This window comes from Equus caballus, chromosome 2, assembly GCF_041296265.1.
Source record: "Equus caballus isolate H_3958 breed thoroughbred chromosome 2, TB-T2T, whole genome shotgun sequence".
In the NCBI taxonomy this organism is placed as follows: domain Eukaryota; kingdom Metazoa; phylum Chordata; class Mammalia; order Perissodactyla; family Equidae; genus Equus; species Equus caballus.
Genome location: NC_091685.1, coordinates 5538003 through 5560019, shown reverse-complemented (window position 1 = coordinate 5560019; position 22017 = coordinate 5538003). Strand labels below are relative to the sequence as shown.

General features: G+C 41.5%; 1 protein-coding gene and 1 long non-coding RNA gene across 11 annotated transcripts in view; one reads left to right on the top strand and one right to left on the bottom strand.

Moving 5' to 3' along the window:
- YIPF1 (Yip1 domain family member 1) overlaps nt 1–22017 on the bottom strand; it is a 55791-nt gene that overhangs the window by 29826 nt on the left and 3948 nt on the right. For 4 of the 8 annotated variants that reach the window (XR_011436340.1, XR_011436338.1, XR_002804064.2 and 1 more), the window contains exons 1-2: nt 811–950; nt 42–121 (exon numbers count right to left, since the gene is read on the bottom strand). Coding sequence is in view for 4 of the 8 variants with exons in the window: in XM_005607039.4 (XP_005607096.2) it covers nt 42–72 (31 nt within the window). In the remaining 4 variants the exon portion in view is untranslated. Of the gene's footprint in view, nt 1–41; nt 122–491; nt 563–810; nt 951–2234; nt 2416–4796; nt 4991–15114; nt 15216–21283; nt 21477–22017 lie in introns of those variants that run through there. The other 4 variants (XR_011436339.1, XM_070259916.1, XM_070259915.1 and 1 more) reach the window with 3 other exon arrangements.
- Nucleotides 954–4510, top strand: LOC138923137 (uncharacterized). 3 transcript variants are annotated; one of them, XR_011436343.1, is made up of 4 exons: nt 954–1379; nt 1573–1730; nt 2270–2395; nt 2510–4510. It is a non-coding gene; the product is annotated as an uncharacterized lncRNA (long non-coding RNA). The 3 variants fall into 3 exon arrangements; XR_011436341.1 differs by lacking the exon at nt 1573–1730 and having other exon boundaries at nt 1044–1379; XR_011436342.1 differs by lacking the exon at nt 1573–1730 and having other exon boundaries at nt 1062–1379; nt 2270–2399.

The following is a 22017-nucleotide window of genomic DNA, read 5'->3' as shown; positions in this document are numbered from 1 at the left end:
TACTGACCATAAAGACAAAGGTGGGCACCCAACTAACGCACCTTCAAACCGCAGGTCGTCCACAGCTGCCATTCAGCCAGGGGGGCTTCTCCCAATTACTAGCGAGGAAATGTGCAGAGGTCTAAAAAGGAAAAATAAGGAAACATAAGAGGATTCCAGAATAAAATAGCTGCAAACAACCCTTACTTCAGCGTGAGAAATGGTATTGCTTTCTCGTGCCTCCTTTCTCAGTGCAGTATGATAGGTTTATATGAAGATAACCATTTAGCATCAGGTACTGTTAAAACTATTACAAGCAAACTAACCTGGGGGATCCAAAAAAGTTCCGTCCAATCTCACTCACGGTGTGCATTTAGGGGCCAGGGGAGGCCTGAGGTGGAAGGATGAGGAAGGGGGGCTGGGGTGTGAGAGCGGCGGCTGAGGACAGTGAAGAGCAAAGGCAGTTCAGCCCAGCCAGTGGTTAAGGGCACAGGCTCTGGGGCCACACAGACCTGGGTTTGCTTCCCGATTCTGCTGCTTCTCGCTGTGTGACTGTGGGCTCCTCGGGCCTCAGTTTCCTCATCTGTAAAATGGGTTCATAACAGCACCTACTCACGCGGTGCTGGGGGCCATTAAATGAGTGAGCAAGGCGCTTAGTGCACAGCCAAGCAGTTAGGAGGCGCTGGGGAGACAGCGACCCCGCAGCCCGGGACACCCTGAGCCGCCCCAGAAGCAAGGAAGGCTGTGGGGGAGGAGCGGGCCGCCGCGGGCCCGCGCGCAGGACGTGCCAGGCCCCCTCGTCCCGCGCCAGCCCGCAGACGACCGCCTCACCTCGAACCCTCGGCGTCCAGCCGGGCCGGGAAGGCTCGGGCCTCAAGCGCTCCGCGCAGGATCCGGGCCCGCCGGGTTGCCGGAAGCTGGAGATCCGGGGGGCGGCACTTCCCCGCCTCCTCCGGGCAGAGCCCCGCCTCCTTAAAGAGACAATGGCACCAAGAGACGAAGGTTCCGGAGACCTCAGAGGGCAGCGCCTTCCGGAGCCCGCTGCCTCCACCGCCCCTCCGGATGAGGCTCGGGCTCTTAAAGAGACAGGCGCAGCCCGGCCGACGGGCGAGGGGCTGACAGCGTCCCTCTCCGCTCGCTTCCCCCGGGAGGGGCATGGGGGCAGAGAATTCTCAAGAGTGTGGGTTTTCTTTCTGTTTAACCCTCTTTTCTTACTGAAATATAGGACAGTGTGACGAAGGGCGAGTGTCAAAAGGAAAAAGTCATCAATCCCTCGCATTCCTTCCGGCCATAAAAATTTAGTGGCCAGTGAAGGAGTGAACGAGTCAGTGACCTTCTGAGTTCGTGAAGAGTGATAGAGGCAGGCTGACGTCCGTTCCTACGGACGCCCCCCGGAAGCGGTAACTTGTCCCTTCGCTCCCGCGACAGTCGGGCTCCTGCCCCTTGATGGGGGGTGGGGGTGGGAGTGGGGGTTGGCCTCACGCACCGCTGTGTCCCCCACGGCGTCTGACCGCCGCCCCACACGGGAGGCCCCGTAAACACGGCGGGGCTGCGCGGGGCGGACCTGGTGAGGAACGTCTGCCCTGCCCCCAGTCTTTGCCTGGTGAACGCCTGCACAGCCTCAGGTTTGGGCGGCGTTTCCTCTCCTGGGGAAAGCCTGCCTTCGCCTCCCAGGACTGCTTTGCTCCCGTGGTCTCCTGGGCTTGCCTCGAGCACGGCAGTTGTCATCGTCTGCCCGTCTTTGCCAGCCTGTGAGTGCTTGGAGGGCAAGGATCAGGAATGATGCTGGTCTCCGGGTCCCCAGCCCAGGGCCAAGCACACAGTAGTGGCTCACTGAAGGCTAATTGTAGCGTGAACAAGTTCTTGCTGTCTGAGCAGCATAAGCCAAATTCACTGCTCACACAAGGTGGAACCTGTGACTGTGGCCTCACCACGCTGGGCCTCTGTGGTCAATTGGAAAGACTTTACATCTGACTAATAATAATCATCTGACTAACAATAATTACATACACACACACTGTATTTATTGAACTGCCATCATGATCAGGTTTTATGAATGCAGGATCTCTAATTTTCAGAACACTCCTGCAAGCTTGAGGTGATTGTCCTCATTTTATAAAGAGAAAGCTGAGGCTTAGAGCAAGTGCAGGGTACTGTGGTTGAATATGTACCAGGACTGAAGCTCAGTGCACAAATTCAGGTGTGCTAGTGTATCAAACACCTCTTATGCCCGATTTCACCCACTTTGGCCTCACCTGCTGCTCTTTTACCATCACGGATCTTGTTCCAGCTTCAGCAGGTATCACCTGAGTGAGCTGCGCTTCAAGCCGATGCCTCAGGCTTCTCACCTTCTGCATCAGGGCTGCTGTCTTGATACCATGGTGTCGTAGGACTGTTGGAGCCGTTCCGCACCAGGGCAAGTGCAACCTGGAAGTGCTGGGTTGGACAGTGGTTAACGCCTCATGGGTCAAATCTTTGACCAATGGACTCAACAACTGATGAATACAAGCTTCTCTCTTTTTCCCCACAGATAGACTCTCCTCAGATATTTCACATGGCTGTCAAACTCTCTTGCAGAGCCAAGCAACCACGTGCCTTTGGAAGTGGCCAATTGATAATGCATCCTTGCAACGGCTCTCCTCCCTTCTCTGCTTTACAATCCCTGTCTTTCACTCCTGGTCTTTGAACTCACACTTGCCAACAAAGTACTCAGATGAGGAACCCATGCTAAGGCATGTTGGTACCAAGAGTGACCCCAGAAAGCAGTTTTGGAATTAGGCTGCTCACCAGTCAGATGCAACAATAACTTCATTGCTAGTGATAAGTGAGTCAGGGGAGAGGTGATGACACCTAGACTATATATTTCTTCTCTCGGAAACAGAAGGAAAAGTTATTTTGATATATAGTTATAATGATATGTAAGTTTTAGCTCAAAATGAGACAGAATCAAAGATTACTGGTTTAACCAAAACAGTGATTCTCAACTGGGAGCTGTTTTGCTGCCAGGGGATATTTGGCAATGTCCGAAGACATTTTCGATTGTCACAACTTGTGGGGTGCTACTGGCCAGGGTGCTTCTAAACATCCTACAATGCACAGGATAGCTCCTCACAATAAAAAATCGTCTAGTCCAAAATGTCAATGGTGTCAAGTCTGAAAAACTCTGACCTCAAATATTCAGATTTCCTTAACTTGTCCGCTCAAGTGTGGTGAGGGAGGTGAGCCCAGCCAATGATGCTAATCAGACCTCTATGGCTCCAAGGGGGAAATGAACCAATGAGAGCTAGAAGCACTCGCTTAGATAGAATGGGGGAAGGATGAGGGGGGAAGGGAAGCTGAGGAGCAAGTCTTGCTCTGATGGACAGGGATGGAGGGTGGAGGGGACACTCTGAAAAGCATGAGCCTTGGTTAGATGCGGCATGTGGTCCTGACTGAGTCCTCTGGCTTTCCTTGGAGAGGAAAGTTGGCAACAGCACAGCTGAGCCACGCTCCAGAAAGCGTCTCCAACACCCCATGAGAGACACCCATCCCAAGGAGAAGGCTGCTGGCATTGTGGGAGCATCTCACCCTGGCTCCAGGGGTCACAAATGCGGGATTGTGACTGGAAACGGGGCAAGGAGAGGGTTACTGAAAATCTGAGCCCTAAGCGAACATAGTCTATCAAATGTTTCCCAGACAAGGAGAAAACTAAATGTGCTGTTTTTCAGAAGTTGATGTCCTCATATTTACAGATGTTGCCATCCTGCAGTGAAACTTACTCGATTGCAGGACCCCTGCAAATTGCTCCAGCTCTAAGTGTCCAAAAGTTACCATGGACTTGTTATGTACTGGCTTGTTGCCTTGAACGTGTTCTGTAATGATGCCTTGGACTCGTTAGGTAATGGCCTGCACATGTGCCCTGATCAGGCCCAGTTGTTACACAGTTGTAACACATCCTCTGCACTCTGCAGTATAAAGCCTCCATGGGCGCTAAGCTGGGGGGGTATCGGGGCACTGCTTTGGGAGCTGTCCACACTGTTCTCCACTGTTTGTACAAACAATACACCTTTTCCTTCGCCCACTTCAGCCTTGGTTGTGCATTTTGGCTCCACACTCACCAAGAGATGGACCCACAGAATTCAGTTACAGGATGAGTTGTTACCACTTTAATCTTTTTCTTTTGGAGTCTGTAACAGACCGCTTTTCCTTTTTTTTTATGGTATTTAAGGGTGTGAATAAGAAGAAAGGAAACCTCATTTAAAATGGAGTTGGGAGGCCAGAAGCGGGAGCTGGGACACAATTACAGACCCCCACAAGAACACTTCTCGCCCAGCAACAAGCCTGGCCAGTGGGAAACCATTATCACCCTGAACTCTCATTTTCCTCCAATGAACTTTCCTTCAAAACAACCCCCCAACTTCCTCCTTTTCTCTGTAAAGTAACATTCCTCTCCCTTGTTTGCTGAACTTGCCTGTGGCTTTTGCTACAGCTTGCTTGTCCAAATTGCAATTCCTCTGCTGTTCCTGAATAAACCCATTTGCTGGTAAAATAACTGGCTGTTTTATTTTGAAGGACAAGAAGGGCTGAGATTGTTTGAAGCCAATGTGGAGCCAGGGAGAACTGGAACAGGCTGCCTGCACGGTGCTGAGGGTAGTCCAGGGCCATCTTGTAATAAACAGAACACAAAATTCATATATGTTCTCCCCACCCACCCCTGCTAAAATTTGGTTATAAAAATTTGGACGCAAACCGCTTATATTTTAAAAGACAAAACAGGAGACTTCAAAGACTTTGAAAACTGAGTAGGCTAGTCCCTGAGACTCAGTAGTTAGAGGTACCTGGGAGACAGGGTTGAGAAGCGTGGTCTGGGGCCCTTTCCCTCAGCTTGGGCTGCATTCCGTTGCCTGTCCTGTCTGGTGGAGAGGTGAAGTAAGTGGGCCTTGGTCATCCAGCAGGTGGAGTTCAGGCCAGTGGTGTGCTGGAGCGTGCTCAAACCAACTCATGAGAGCTGGTTGTTAAATTTTCAGGAATTCTGTGAGCCAGTTATTAAACCCAGACATTATTAAAAATTAAATTATATAAACTTACAATTAAATAAATTATATTAACAGTTTTAAAAGTGTGTTAACAACAGAGGTAATAATATGGAAAACATCACTTCATAAATCTTTCTCTACGTTTTGCTATCGTCTATGCTCTTAAGGTTACTTATGTCTATCTTACACATACAGTGTGCTTCTGAGCATCTCTTCCCGACTCCACACACACAGTGACATCACATTGGTAGCTTTCAGTCAGCAGTGGTGGAATTGTTTACATCACAGAAATTGGCAAATGCTACATGTCTGGGGTCAATTTATTGTTATGTTAATTGTCTAGACCAGGACTAACAATCTTTTTCTATAAAGGCCAAAATAGTAAATCTTTTCAGCTTTGTGCACGCAGTTTGTTGCAACTGCTCAACTCTGCTATTGTAGCACAAAAGCAGACATGGGAAAAAGGATAAATGAACAAACAGGCTGCGATCCAATAAGGCTTTACTTGTAAAAATAGTCAGAGGGCTGGATTTGGCCCATAAGGCACAGTTTGCCGACCCCCGACCTAGATTTTAAAAATTGGTGGAGAAAATGTCAAAGTGAAGATTCAATATAAAAGTGTGTGCTGTATCTGTAGTAGTAATACTGCGAATAGCACAAAAAATTGAGGTAGAATTTGAGTACCCAAAAAGAAGTTCCTCACATTTTGCCATGTGTCTTTGTTTTTTCCCCTTTCATCTTCCCCTTAGCTTACAGGGAAATATTAGCCAACGTTCATGTCTGAACTATCCTGCTCATCAATTGCAAACATAGGTGTGCTACAGAAACACGAGTTTGGCAAATATCAAAGAAAGCATTCTGTGAGAATCAATTGGCTGTATGGAATTTGCAATAAGGAATACTGTATATTTTATTGTTATTTGTAAATTGTTTACTGCACATCCTTTATATCAGTAAAATTTATAATAAACTTATGTGTGGATATATGCTCCCCCCCCCCCCCCCCCCAAAAACCAGTGGTTTAACATTTACGTTCAGGCCCACGTCTCTTGTCAAAGTCCACACTCCTCCTCTTTCTCCGGCTGTGGGACAGCCCAAGAGGCTTGAGGGAGACTGATGTTCTCCAAATCCCAGCCATCCAGGGCCACCGCCGCCGTGCTCTCTGGCCTGTCTGAGAACTGCCTGCAGCTATGCCACATTATTCACGTAACCCTCCCCCACCTTTGAACAAAAAGTGACAAAGGTTAATATCTTAGCTTTGCAGATAGCACATCCCAATCTGCATCTGTTGGTTAACTCTATTATGTCCCTTTTTTTCCACAAAAATTCTTAATTTTGATTTCATCAAAATCCATCCGTTCTTTTCCTTTCTGATTTATGCTTTTCAGATCTTATTTTAAAAGCTCTGTGTTGACAAAGTTATTCTCTAATATTTTCTTCTATTAGCTTTATGGTTTTACTTTTTCTATTTTTAGGTCTTTAGTCCATCTGGAGTTTACCTTTGAATATGCTGTAATGTATGTCTCCAGTTATATTTTTCTCCATGGTTTTCCCACTAATTCATCTTTTCCCCACTAATCTGTGGTGTCATCTCTATAACATACATCAGTTCAGATACATAGGTAGTTAGATAGATCATTGTTTTTCTTCTGTCCCTGTGCTATTACCATACTATTTTTTAAATTACTGTGGCTTTGTTTTATTTTCATATGCTCCTATTTTTAAAATGTACCTAGCTTTTTATGAGTCTTTATTCTTCCATATAACTTTGAGATATTTTTGTTAAACTTTTTTTTGGAATTTTATTTGGAAGAACATTGAATTTATAGATCTACAGATTAATTTGGGGATAGTTGAGATCTTTAAATAGACATCCCACTCATGATGTATTTTTCCCATGATTCAAATTTTCCTTTATATCCTTCAATTGAGTGTTTATATTTTTGAAATAAAGGCCTTGTGCAATCTATGTTAGGTTAATTCTTAGATCTTGTAGTTTCCGTTGCAGTTGTGAGTGGTATCTTGTCTGTTACATTTTTGGTTAGTTATGACTGGTATTGAAAAAAACTCTGGATTTTTATAAGCTGATCTTGTAACCTTCCCCCTTGCTGAACTCTCATACTAATTAGAGCAGTTTGTCTGTGATTCAGATGGATTTTCTTTGTAGTTTAAAATATCTACATATAATGAGTTTAGTACCTTCTCTTTCTATCTTATGACACTTTTTCTTTCTTATTGTATTGGCCAGGGTTAATTTCTCCACTGAGTTTATTATGGGTTTTGATATACATATAAATCATTTTTTCCAGTTAATGAAGCTCCCTCTTATTCCTAGATGTCTTAGAGATTTTATTTTCCTTTTTTTTTTAATATAGATGTTGAACTGTATCACATGCCTTTTCTAGGTTTAGTGAGAAATCATGTCATCTTCCTTCTTTAGTCCATTAAAATGGTGTGCAGTAAAAGATTAACTCAGCAGGTCTGAGTTGTCCAAATCCTGCATATTTCAAATAAAACTTTGGCCCTTGCCCGGCTCCTGAAAAATACCCTCCGAGCCCTTGGAACATCCTACCTATTAACAGAGCCTGTTTACCTGAGGCCTCGGGCCACACCAGATGATTTATGCTAACAATGTGACTTACAGTGGGAACTTAGGCCATGTGGTATCAGTTCAACCCTTGGAGAGGTTGGAGACTGAAGATAAGCCACATGAAACTGCCAGCCATGCCCACATGATCAACCACCAATGAAAAACCTGGACAGCAGTGCTGTGTGAGCATCCCTGGTTGGTAACACTCCATGAATTTTGTCACACATTCTTTCTGGGAGAATGAAGCACTGTCTGTAAACTCCGCTGGGAGAGGACAACTGGAAGCTTGCTCTTGGTATCTCCCGGATCCTACCCTATGCCTCTTTTTTCATTGTTGATTTATTCTGTATCCTTTCCCTGTAATAAACTGTAACCACGAATATAACAGCTTTTCTGAATTTTGTCAGTCTTTCTAACAAATCATTGAACCAGAGCGTAGTCTGGGGACCTTGAACACAAATGGTATTTGCTAAATCATCCTTAATACTGTTGCATTTTGTTAGCTAATGTTTTATTGAGAATTCTGGTAATGTTTAGATTTAGGTTCAGAAGTGAAATAGACCTTTTCCTGTACAGTCCTCATCCAACTTTCAAATTAAAGTTATATAGCTTCATAAAATGAGTTGAGAGGCATTCCCTCTTTTTATATTCTCTGGAAATCTTGTACAAGGCAGGCATTATCAGCCCCTCGAAAGTTTGGTAGAGCTCCTTTTGAAAAATTATGTGAGGCTAGGGCCTTTTTTGTGGGGAAGATGTCTGGTTAGAGTTTCAATTTTTAAATGAGTACTGTCTTTTCAAATTTCTGTTTCTTTTTGCACCAGTTTCAGCATTCTTTACATTTTCCAGAAATCTGTCATGTCATCTAAGTTTTCAGATTTGTTGATATATTATCATTCAAATGTTATTTTATTTTTAAAATCTCTATTGTGTCTGTTCTTACTAATGTTTGAGATTTTTTCTTGATTGGATCTTGTTAGAAATTTGTCAGGCCGGCCCAGTGGCGCAGCAGTTAAGTGCACACGTTCCACTTTGGTGGCCTGGGGTTCACCAGTTCGGATCCTGGGTGTAGACATGGCACCGCTTGGCATGCCATGCTATGGCAGGCGTCCCATGTATAAAGTAGAGGAAGATGGGCATGGATGTTAGCTCAGGGCCAGTCTTCCTCAGCAAGAAGAGGAGGATTGGCAGCAGTTAGCTCAGGGCTAATCTTCCTCAAAAGAAAAAAAAAAATTGTCTATCTTACTAATCATTTCAAGGAACAGTTTGGGGGTCCTTTTTTTCTACTTCTAGCTCTCCATTCCCCCCTCCCCTCTAATTTCTTTCCTTATCTTTATTGTTTCCTTTTTTCTTGGGCTTTCTCTATTGTCCTTTTATAGTTATTCATCTGAATGTTTAATTCGTTCTTTCATTTTCTTCTTTTATAAAAAAAGTATTTAAAGACATATGTTTTATTCAGGGTATTGTTTAAGCTATGACCCACACTGTGCTTTCATTGTCATTAAAATATAAATAGTTTATGGTTTCTACATCAACCCAAGGCTTATTTGATAGTATATTTTATAGTTTCAAGGCATAAGGAATTTTTTAGCTGTGGTTTTGTTATTGATTTCTAATTTAATGATGATGTACAATTCAGTAGTTATTAGTACATTCATAGAGTTGTACATTCATTATCTAATTTTATAATGCTTTCATCAACCCAAAAAGAAACCTTGTACCCCTTAGCAGTCATTCCCCATTTCCCCCACCGCCTCAGCCCCTGGCAACCACCACTCATCTAACTTCCGTCTTTAACATTTGTCTACGCTGGACACTTCACGTAAATGGAATCATACAATATGTAGCTTCTTAAGACTGGCTTTTTTCACCTAGCATAATGTTCCCAAGATTCAACCATATCATAGCATGTATCAGTAACGATTCCTTTTTATTGCTTAATACTATTCTGTTGTGTGGATATACTACAATTTGTTTATCCATACACGAGTTGACAAAAAGTAGGTTTTTTTCCACTTATTTACTGGTTATTATGAATAATGCTGCTATGAACATTTATGTACAAGTTTAGTTGAATGTACATTTTAATTCCTTTTGCGTATACACAGGAGTAGAATTGCTGGATTATATGGTGACTTTTCCAAACACTGTAAAATCTGTATTTTTTGTCATGTGTGGCTACTTACATCTCCGCTTGCTGCTTAGTGGTCAGGTAATAACTGGACAGAGATTCCCTTAACTGCCTGGAACTAAGAAGTCTCTCAGACTTTGCTGAGGGGCTCTGTGTAAATGTTGGCCCATGCCTCCAACACTCAGCCAGGCAGTTGACAGCTCTATCTGTCTTCACTTCCTGCTTGTGCAGAGCGTCAAGGTCAGTCAGAGGGTAGAGATTAGGGCCTTCTTGGGTCTTTCCTGTGCGTGCCTAAAGCCCGACACATGCACACAGGCTTCTAGAGTCCCAGGAGTATGGTGAAGTTTTTAAAGCCTCCAGTGGACATCTCATTCCTCAGTTTCTTCTTTTTAAAATTTTCGCTCAGTCTCTCGTTACCCCAGACTCGCGTTGCAATGTTGAATGATTGCCACTGACTGTTCAACAAATGCTGTTTTTATAAAGTGAGCTCTGAGTCAGATCAAATAAAACCAGGACCTGAGAATGGAGCTTTCAGAGGGAGGTGTTAGACAAGTCACACAAGGACAATTCTCTGGGGAATGGGATTTTTTGAAGCGCTCCAAATCCGTTCTCCCTCCTCCAGTGTCTACTAGATGCTAATTTTCACAGTAACCCTGGTTGCACGGCTGTGGATTTCCAGGCTACCATAGAGCTGGGAGAGGGGAACGAGAGTAGAGCAAGTTAAAACACTGCAGAGCTCACGGTTCTTACCAAGATTTCAGTTTCTCTAGAATAGACACTTCTCAGATTATTGCAAACTTTTCTTTGGTTAATTTACAAAATCCTGAAAAAGTTGAATTTGATGATTTTTGCCAGTGTTTTCATTGCTTTAATCTCTGTCTCTGTGTGTTTGTCATTGTTTTTATCTTCTATTTATGGGTGAGACCATACGGTATTTGACTTTCTCCCTCTGACTTATTTCACTTAGCATAATACCCTCAAGGTCCATCCATGTTGTCACAAATGGCTGGATTTCATCATTTCTTATGGCTGAGTAGTATTCCATTGTGTATATACACCACATCTTTTTTATCCATTCATAAAACTTTATTTTTTTAGAAAAGTTTTAGGTTCATAGCAAAACTGAGGGGAAGGTAAAGAGATTTCCCATATACCCCCTAGCGCCACACAAGCATAGCCTCCTCCCTTATCAACATCCCCCACAAGAATGGTTCATTTGTTACAGTTAATAAACCTACATTGACACATCACAATCACCTAAGGCCCATAGTTTACATTAGCGTTCACTCTTGGTGATGTATGTCCTATGGGTTTGGACAAATGTATAATGACATGTATCCACCATTGTAGTATCAGACAGAGTACTTTCAATGGCTCAAAAATCTTCTGTGTTCCTCCTATTCATCCTCCCCCAGCCTCTGGTCAATCACTGATCTTTTTACTGTCTCCATAGTTTTGCCTTTTCTAGAATATTATAAAGTTGGAATCGTACAATGTACAGCCTTCTTAGATTGGCTTGTTTCACTTAGTAGTATGCATTTCAGGTTCTTTCATGTCTTTTCATGGCTTGATAGCTCATTTCTTTTTAACACTGAATAATAGTCCATTGTCTGGATGTACCACAGTTTGTTTATCCATTCACCTACTGAAGGACATCTTGGTTGCTTCAGAGTTTTTGGTAATTGTGAATAAAGCAGCTACTGTATAAGCACCCGTGTGCAGGTTTTTGTGTGGACATGAGTTTTCAATTCCTGTGGTTGCCCAAGGATCATGATTTCTAGATTGTATGGTGAGAGTACATTTCGTTTTTTAAAGAAATTGCCACACTGTCTTCCAAAGTGGCTGTACCATTTTACATTCCCACCAGCAAAGAATGAGAGTTCCTATCTTGCCACATCCTCACCAGCATTTGGTGTTGTCAGTGTTCTGGATTTTGGCCATTCTGATAGATGTGTAGTGGTATCTCATTATTGTTTTAATTAGCAATTCTCTAATGACATATGATGGGAGTATCCTTTTAGGTACTTATTTTCCATCTGTATGTCTTCTTTGGTAAGGTGTCTGTTAAGGTTTTAGGCCCATTTCTAAATCACGTTGTTTGCTTTCTTATTGTTGAGCTTTAAGAGTTTTTTATATATTTTGGATAAGAGTGCTTCATCAGATGTGTCTTTTGCAAATATTTTCTTCCAGTTTGTGGCTTGTCTTCTCATTCTTTTGACGGCATCTTTTGCAGAGTTGAAGTTTTTAATTTTAATGAAGTCTAGCTTATCAATTCTTTCTTCCATGGATTGTACCCTTGGTATTTATCCAAAAAATCGTCACCAAACCTGAAGTCACCTAGGTTTTCTCCTATGCTATCTTCTAGGAGTTTTATGGTTTTGTGTTTTACATTTAGGTCTTTAATCTACTTTAATTTCCGTGAAAGGTGTAAGGTCTGTACCTAGATTCATTTTTTTGCATGTGGATGTCCAGTTGTTCCAGCACCATTTGTTGAAGAGACTGTCCATTCTCCTTTGAGTTGCCTTTGCTCCTTTGTCAGAGATCAGTTGACTATATTAGTGTGGGTCTGTTTCCGGGCTCTCTATTCGGCTCCATTATACATTTGTCTGTCCCTTTGCCAGTACCGCACTGTCTTGATTACTGTAGCTTTACAGTAAGTGTTGAAGTCAGGTAGTGTCAGTCCTCCAACTTTGTTCCTTTCCTTCAATATTATGTGATATCTGCTTTTCCTATCTGGAAATTTATAGAAATTTCTCTTTGTCATTGATGTTCTTAAATTTCACTATAATGTGATTAGGTGTTTTTTTTTTAATCTCCCTTTCAATCTGAGGTCTTACATATTTCTCTAATTATAGAAGGTTTTAGTCATTATTTCATCAAAAGATTTTTTTCTTTATATGTGTATTCCTCCTGGGACTTTGAGTCGCTCAGGATAGGCTAGGTCATGCTGCAATAGCAGATGACTTCTCCCCACCCCAAATCTCAGTGACTTCCATTAACGAAGGTTATATCTCATTCAGACTACAACTCCATCCTAGCTGGCTGCAGCTCTGCCCCAGAGTTTCTTCACTTCAGGATTGAGTTAGTTTGGATCTGCCAAAAGACAGCCACCAAGGCAGGATTATATTTGAGATTTATTAGAGGAGAGGGCTGGACAAGGTGGGAAGAAACTTCAAGCATGATGCAGGTCTAACACACATGGAAGGAGAGAGGGAAGGAAGGAGGATGGGCTAGGAAGAGTCTCTGCCAGCCTGTTCATGAGTCCCTCAGCCAAAGTCACGCATTGGAGGAGTCCTGTGTTTTACCAGTTTGGCCTGAATTAGTACTCTGCCAAGCTGAGTCATTGGTTGACAGCAGCCCACGGGAAGCATGGCCTCAGCACAAACACAGTGGTGGATCCAGAGGGGTAGCACCTGGAGCTGTCAGTTAATTATGCTCTCTGCAGCAGGAGATCTGAGCGGCGCATTTTCATGCCACCATAGGCACCCAGGCCAACAGAGTGGCCTCTATCTAAAATACGGCTGAGGGAACATGGCAGAGGGAAATGTGAGAGAGAAAAACAGACATGGTGATCCCTGTGCCAGCTGTTAAAGCTTCTGCTCTGATATGACACACATCTCTTTGTGTGCTTATTTTCGGTCAGAATACATCACATGGACACTCCCGAGATCAACAGGGTGGGGATGTACAAACCTCCTGCAGGGAGGAACACCAGGGGAAGAGAAACGGGATGTTTAGCAAAGAGAAATACAATCTACCACAGACTGCTGTTGGTCCTTCTTTATCTACCATCTTCCATATATATATATATATATATATATATATATATATATACATGATATACATACAGCTTCATCACTTTCTGATGCCTTCTGGCTGAATACCATGACCTGATTTTCCACTCACTTATTTATTCTTGTCTGCATTTATTCTGCTCAACTTGTCTATTAAATTCTTTATTTCAACCATTATATTTTTCATATCAAATACCTCCAGTTGATTCTCTTGCGTGACTTCTTGTTTCTGCTTCCCTTTCCAGTATCCTCTCTTGTCTTGTTTTCTTTCCAACAGCTTTGTTCAGGTATGATTTACATACTATGAAATCCACCCATTGTCAGTATATGGTTCAATGATTTTTGGTAAATTTGTAGAGTTTGCAAGCACCACAACAACCCAGTTTTAGAATATTTCCACCACTGTAAAAAGTTCTCTCATGCGTGTCTGCACTGAATCCCCAGACCCAGGCAACTCTGCATCTACCTTCAGTCTCTATAGACTATGTGCCCTTTGGTGTCTTGCCTCTTTCAGTTACCTCAATGATTTTGAGATTTATCCATGTTACAGCGCATATCAGTACTTCGTTCCATTTTATTGCCAAATAGTATTTTCCTTACGTGGACAGACCACATTTTGTTTATTCAGTTACCACTTGATGGGCTTCTGCATTGTTTCCAGTTTTTAGCCATTACGAATAATGCTTTATGAACATTCATGTGAAGTCTTTGTGGAGATAGATGTTTTCATTTCTTTTGGGAAGACACCTAGGAGTGGAGTTGCTAGGTCACATGGTAAATATATGTTTAACTTTTTGAGAAGCTGCCAAACTATCTTCCAAACTAGTCTTACCATTGTGTGATCCCACCAGCAATGGATAGGGTTCCAATTTGTCCACATCTTCACCAACACTTGGTATTGTCAGTCTTTTTATTGTAGCTATTCTCCTGGGTATATACTAGTATCTCATTTGGGTTTTCTCTTCATTTATTTGAGGAATATCTAATATGATAATTTAAAATTCTTATTCTATCTGAAATTCTGCCTCATTTAACATAGGTTGTTCAATTGAATGCTTTTCTCTTATTGTAGCTGCACTCTTAAGATGGTCTCATTTTTCTGAATGAATTCTTATCCCCTGGGGCTTGTAGTCCCTGAGCTGGTGTGAATAAATGATCAATACCTGAGAGGAGAGCCTAAAACCCTGTTCTATGTGATGAGTTGGGAGAGAAAGGTGTGGAGAGCTACCCAGGAGCATGGAGAGCTGCTGCTATTACATTCTAGATCGCTGCGCTGGCACTGCTTATTTTCAAAACACTGCTTTCTTTAGCTGTAACCACCTAGCCCTTGGAGGTTTGGAAGGAGATGGGAGAAGTGGGACCACTTAAGGCGGGCCACTCTGCCTGAAATTGAATTAACAGTGCCCCACTCTAAATGGGTTCAAGTAGTAGTGATGGACTGGCTAATGAGGTTTTCTTAGTGATAAGAAGGAGTGAATGGTCTATCAGTGAAATGTAGAGGACAGAAAGGACACACAGAAAACACGGTAGTCTACTCTTTCCAGTCCCCAGCGCCCAACTGTCTTCTCTTGTCCACCCTAGCCTGTCCCCGCACCAAGACCTGCTCACCTTCTGTTGCGGAAGTTATCACAATGGTTACACTAATTTCACAGACTGATCGACCACGTTGGCTTCTGGGGTGTTTTCAAGTGTCTCCATCCTGTTAGGAACTATAATATTTTTATAGTTAGGAACTATAATATAATAAATCACTCACTTTTAGGGGGACAATGTTCAACACTGTATTTCTATCTTTATTGTTATTCTATTCAGACAATATCTATTTAGGTACATAGGTAAATCGCCTACTTGTTTACCAGTTTCATTGACACCATTTTTGCTTGCATTTCAGCCATTTCTCTTGGGAGCATTTTCCTTCTTCCTGAAAACTTTAGAAGTAATTTTAATGAAGTCCGTGATAGTAAACTCAGTTTTTGTTTATTCAGAAACTTTATTTCACTCTCATTCTTTTTTTTTTTTAAGATTTTATTTTTTTCCTTTTTCTCCCCAAAGCCCCCCAGTACATAGTTGTATATTCTTCGTTGTGGGTCCTTCTAGTTGTGGCATGTGGGACGCTGCCTCAGCATGACCTGATGAGTGGTGTCATGTCCGCGCCCAGGATTCGAACCAACAAAACACTGGGCCGCCTGTAACAGAGCGCACGAACTTAACCACTCGGCCACGGGGCCAGCCTCCTCACTCTCATTCTTGAAAGACAGGCTGGGCACACAGTTCTGGATTGCCAGTTGTTTTTTTTCCTTGATACTTTGAAGATATTATTCCACTGCCTTCTGATTTCCACTGTCGCTGCTGAGAACTCTGCTGTTGTCGATGTTGTTGGTGCCCCATCCAGATCTTCGTTACCGCCTGGTGTTGTATGTAGTGTTGGCTACTAATGCCTCAGAGCCCCCTCTTTCTCTGGAGAATTACCCTCAGTGGAAGGATGCTGCTTTGCCTGGGAAGTTGTACCTGCAGCCAATAACTGACTGTGATAGGTGTACAAATGGTTGACCCCCCTTTGCCTTAAATTGGTATAATTCAATGGTTCCATTCATGATCCAGAGCTTCCTTGTGGATCAGGGCAAGGCTAGACTTCACCTGAAACCACACTTTACTTAGCTTCTTCCCTTCCCTGTCCTGGGTTCCTCTCTTCCTTACTGAGCCCTCCTGAGAGCGCTCCCTCAAAAGACCACTCACAGAAGGATCATGTCTCAGGCTCTGCTTCTAGGGAAACTGACTCAGGATTGCCGTCAATATATTCGTCATTTCTTTGTAGGCAATTGTTTCTTTCCTCTAACTTCTTTTTTTTTCTTGCTTGCTTTTGCCAATTTTCCATCCTCTCATGCCTGCTTCTTTTAAGATCTTTGTTTTTTGTGTTCTACAGCTTCACTGAAACTGTCTACTGATTTCTTCTTTTTTTAAAATCTTGTGCTTGAATTGCTTAACTTCTCTTTCATATTTTCAAATAAAATTTTTTTACATTTTTCAAATTCTTTGATTTATGTGGCATTCTAGGTGATTTCTTTATATATCTTTCTAGTTTATTAATTCTTTCACCAGTGGTTCCTAATCTGCTATTTAACCTGTCCCCTGAGTCTTTAATTCAACAAGTATGGATTTATTTTCTAAAAGTTCTACTTGGCTCTTTCAAAAATCATTTTGGATAGCCTATGAATGCTTTTTTTTTTTTTTTTTTTTTAATCCAGGGAGGTAAATGCTTTAATAGCTTGCTGGTGGAAGCTGATCTTTGCTGTCAGGATGCCCTCGCTCCTATGACTGCTTTAAACCTTTAATATATAGCTACAGGTATTTAAATAGTCTGTATTTGATAATTCCAATGTCTGAAATTCTTGAGGATTTAAACGTTATTTCTGCCAACTCTCCCTCATGGTGGTTTGCTTCTTGTGTGTTGACCATTTGTGAGCTCATAATCTATAAGTTTCACCCTAATCTGTGGAAATCCCCAAGGTCTAAATATTTAATCTTTCTAAAAGTTCTATTTGGCTCTTTCTTCAAATGTACATAGTAATTTTTGACACCAAGATACAGGGGATATATTTTCTTATTTATTTCTTTTTTCTACTTTTTTTCCTCCCCATATGCCCCCAGTACATAGTTGTATATTCTAGTTGTCAGTGCCTCTGGTTGTGTAATGTGGGACGCCACCTCAGCGTGGCCTGATGAGTGGTGCCGTGTCCAAGCCCAGAATCTGAACCAGCAAACCCCTGGGCCGGTGAAGCAGAGCGCACAAGCTTAACCACTCGGCCACGGGGCCGGCCCTAGGGGATATCTTTTCACGCAAGAGTTACTATTGCTTCTTCAGAAGCCAGGACTCACTGCGGATATGGGACCACATTCACGTCCTTCCAAGAGTCTGTCTTAATGCAGGAATCTCAGAATCAGCACCCCTACTCTATGGCTTGTTCAGGGCTTGGTGTCACAATCACAGAGCTGACACTGGCATTCCCCTCAAGGATGCTCTGTCTCTGGTACTTGCCCAGGACTATTTTGCCCAGTTCCCTATTTTGGTTTTACCCAGTGATATGATTTACGTATGTGTGGATGTTGGGAGATTTTTCCATATCTCTTATGAAAGCAGTATATTAAAATAGTTATTTCCTTGAAAAGCTAATTGTTTTCTGAGCAAAAGTCTGACATACTGCCAGAAATGAAATTTTCAACTAACTTTTATAGTATTCAAAATCCCAAGCATGCACAGAAAATAAAGGATGGGGCTGGCCCCGTGGCGCAGCAGTTAAGTTCACACGTTCCACTTCTCGACAGCTCGGGGTTCACCGCTTCAGATCCTGGGGGCAGACATGGCACCGCTTGTCACACCACACTGTGGTAGGTGTCCCACATATACAGTAGAGGAAGATGGGCACGGACGTTAGCTCAGGGCCAGGCTTCCTCAGCAAAAAAGAGGAGGACTGGCAGTAGTTATTTCAGGGCTAATCGTCCTCAAAAAATAAAAAAATTTAAAAAAGTAAAGGACAATATAATGAAATCCCATATACCACCACCCATATTCATGTATCACAATTTTGCCATCTATCCCCCTTTTCCTTCTTTCTTTTTATGGTTTTGTAAGGTCACTTTTAAACTTAAATACATTTATTTTAAAGAGAAACTTTACATCAACTCCATATAATGGAAAACCATGATCTCTTGCCGTTCATAGAATGTAGCTATAATAATAAATACAATGAAAATCAAAGTGTTAAAAATTAAGAAAATAATCCTCTAAGAACAGGTACAAGACAAAGGTGCCCACTATCACCACTCTTATTCAACATAGTACTGGAGGTTTGGGCCAGAGCAATTAGGCAAGAGAAAGGAATAAAACAAATCCAAGGGGCTGGCCCCATGGCCAAGTAGTTAAGTTCACATGCTCCGCTTCGGCAGCCCAGGGTTTCACTGGTTCGCATCCTGGGTGTGGACATGGCACCACTCATCAGGCCATGCTGAATCAGCGTCCCATATGCCACAACTAGATGGGCCCACAACTAAAATATACAACTATGTACTGGGGGGCTTTGGGGAGAAAAAGAAGAAAAATTTAAAAAATAAAAAAGATTGGCAACAGTTGTTAGCTCAGGTGTCAATCTTTTTTTAAAAAAACAAAAAGGAATCCAAATAGGAAGTGAAGGAGTGAAACTCTCGCTGTTTGCAGATGACATGCTCTTGTATATAGAAAACCATAAAGAATCCATCGGAAAACTATTAGAAATAACCAACAATTACAGTCAAGTTGCAGGATACAAAATCAACTTAAAAAAATCAGTCGCATTTCTATACTCTAATAATGAACTTACAGAAAGAGAACTCAAGAATACAATTCCATTTACAATCGCAACAAAAAGAATAAAATATCTAGGAACAAATTTATCCAAGGAGCTGAAGGAATTATACAATGAAAACTGTAAGACATTATTGAAAGAAGTAGATGATGACATAAAGAAATTGAGAAAGATTTCATGCACACGGATCAGAAGAATAAACATAGTTAAAATGTCCATACTACCCAAAGCAATCTATATATTCAATGCAATCCCAATCAGAATCCCAATGACATTCTTCACGGAACTAGAACAAAGAATCCTAAAATTCATATAGGGCAACCAAAGACCCCAAATTACTAAAGAAATAAAACAGCATGGTACTGGTACAAAAACAGGAACACAGTTCAATGGAACAGAATTGAAAGTCCAGAAATAAAACTGCACAATCTTTAAGGTGTATGTGTCTAACAACTGAGGATCAAAATACATGAGGATTTTGATGAAATAAAATCAGATTAGAAAACCTGATAGAATTGAAAGGAGAAACAGATGAATCCACTATTATAGTTTGAGACTTAACCCCCCTCTGTCAGAAATGGACAAATATAGCAGGCAGAAAATCAGTAAGGACACAGTAGAACTCAGCAGTACCATCAGTCACCTGGGTATAATTGGCATCTATAGACTATTTCATCCAACAACAGTGGAATACACATTCTTCTCAAGCTCACATGGAACATTCACCAAGAGAGACTACATTCTGAGCCATAAAATATATCTTAACAAATTTAAAACAATAGAAATCATACAATATATGCTCTCAGACCACAATGGAATCAAACTAGAAATCAATAACAGAAAAATACTTGCAAAATGCCCAAATACTTATAGATTAAATAAAATACTTCTAAATAACACAGGGCCAAATAAGAAACCTCAAGAGAAATTAAGAAATGTTTTGAAGTAAATTAAAATGAAAATACAACTTAACAAAATCTGTGAAATGCAGCAAAAGTAGTACTCATAGGGAAATTAATAGCATTTAATGCATATGTTAGAGAAGAAGAAAGATATAAAATCAGTAATCTAAGATTCCACCTTAGGGAACTAGAAAAAGAAGAGAAAATAAGTCCAAAGTAAGGAAAAGAAAGTAAATAATAAAAACTTGAGTAGAAATCAATGAAACTGAAAACAGGAAATCACTAGAGATAATCAGCGAAACCGAAAGCTGATTCTTTGAAAAGATAATAAAATCAATAAACCTCTAGCCAGGCTAATTAAGAAAAAAAGAGAGAAAACACAAATTTCTAGTGTTAGAAATGAAAGAGGGGACATCACTACAGATCCCACAGATGTGAAAAGGTTAACATAGGTATACTATAAATAACTCTATGCCCACACATGTGATAACCCAGATGAAATAGACCATTTCTTTGAAAAATATAATCTGTGAAAACCAATAACAGAAGAAATAAACAATTGGAATAGGCCTATATTTATTAAAGAAATTGAATCAATAATTAATAACCTTCCAGAATAGAAAAAGCACCAAGTTCAGATGGGTTCACTGGCGATTTCTTCCAAATATTTAAGGAAGAAATCATACCAATACTCTACAATCTTGTCCAAAAATTAGAAACAGAGGGAATACTTCCTAACTTATTTTATGAAGCTAGAATTACTCCAATACAAAAATCAGACAAAGACAATACAAGAAAATTACAAACTAATATCTTTCATGAATATAGATGCAAAAATACTCAACAAAATATTAGCAAATTGAACCCAACAATGTATAAAAAGAATTATACACCATAAATCAAGTGGAATTTATCCCAGATCTCTAAGGCTGGTTCAACACCCAAAAATCAATTAATATAATCTATTACATCAACAGACTAAAGGAAAAAAAATCACATGATCATACCAATACATACAGAAAAGCCTTTGACGAAATCCAATACCCATTAATGGCAAAAACTTTCAGCAAACTAGGATTAGATGGGAAGCTTCCTTAACCTGATAAAGAACATCTACAAAAGACCTGCAGCCTATATCATACTCAATGGTGAGAAAGTAGAAGCTCTCTTACCAAGATTAGGAACAAAGTGAGGATATCCCCTGTTGGTTTGCAGACTGGCCCCTTACATGGAGGGCAAGGAGTGACCAAAGAAAGAGGTAAGCCACTCTAGATTGGTAAGAGACAGTTGTAATAAGCAAGGGAACTTACTTACGAGGCTTGTCCTGGGCAGCTACAAGATGAGTAGATCTCTGCACCCAACCACCAGAATCTTAAAAGTTTATATAGAGGCCTAAACTCAGTCACATATACCATCCAGATAGTCTCAAAGACACATTACTATCTCAAGGCTGCATCCTTGGGCAGTTTCTAATGCAGGAAAGACAAGTGGAATGCACATTCCAAGGACAGGGGTGGGTGAGGAGCCTCTGATTACCTGGGTCCAGCTTTTAGGTCAACCAGCAGTCATGCCCTCTCAATGACCTCCTCCAATATTCTGTCCCTCATGGCTGGTTCTTACAATCTCATATGTCCTCTTCTTCTGCAATATGCCCTGAGCAGTCAGCAAGCAGTTTCACCAGCATGAAGGTGGCTCTTTGGTGACTATCTGGCTGCACTGGAGGCAGATGCTATGGCAACAATACAAGGACATGCAAGAGAAAATACAGAGTAAGACAATGATTCCCAAAATCAGTGACAATTTTTTCCACCAGAGCCCCATGATCTGAACCACTGATTTATTAACTCCCTTAGGCTGAGGGTCAGATCACTCAGGGCATTCACTTGTGCCCTCATGTAATTTAATAAAGATGATACATTAACAGACTCATTAGGTATGAACACACAAGATTCTCTTTGGATAATGGCACAAGTGCCTCCTTGCAAGGCACTAATAATGTCCAAGGTCATCCTATTTTGGAGGACAGCTTTCCTCATTAGAGACATTTCGGTGTTCAGCAAGGACGAGCTTTGTGGGTTACCACTTAAGGCTTTCTGGGTGAGTTTAGCAAGGGCTTCTATATGTGCTGTGATGTCCTCCAGGCCAACAGAGGGAACAAAGATGGCAGCCAAATGATCACACCAGTGGAAGACAGAACGTGCCCACCTGGCCTTGAGGAGAGCGAGGTAAAGAAAAACCTTTCACATTATAATCAAGAACAGAAAAATGGT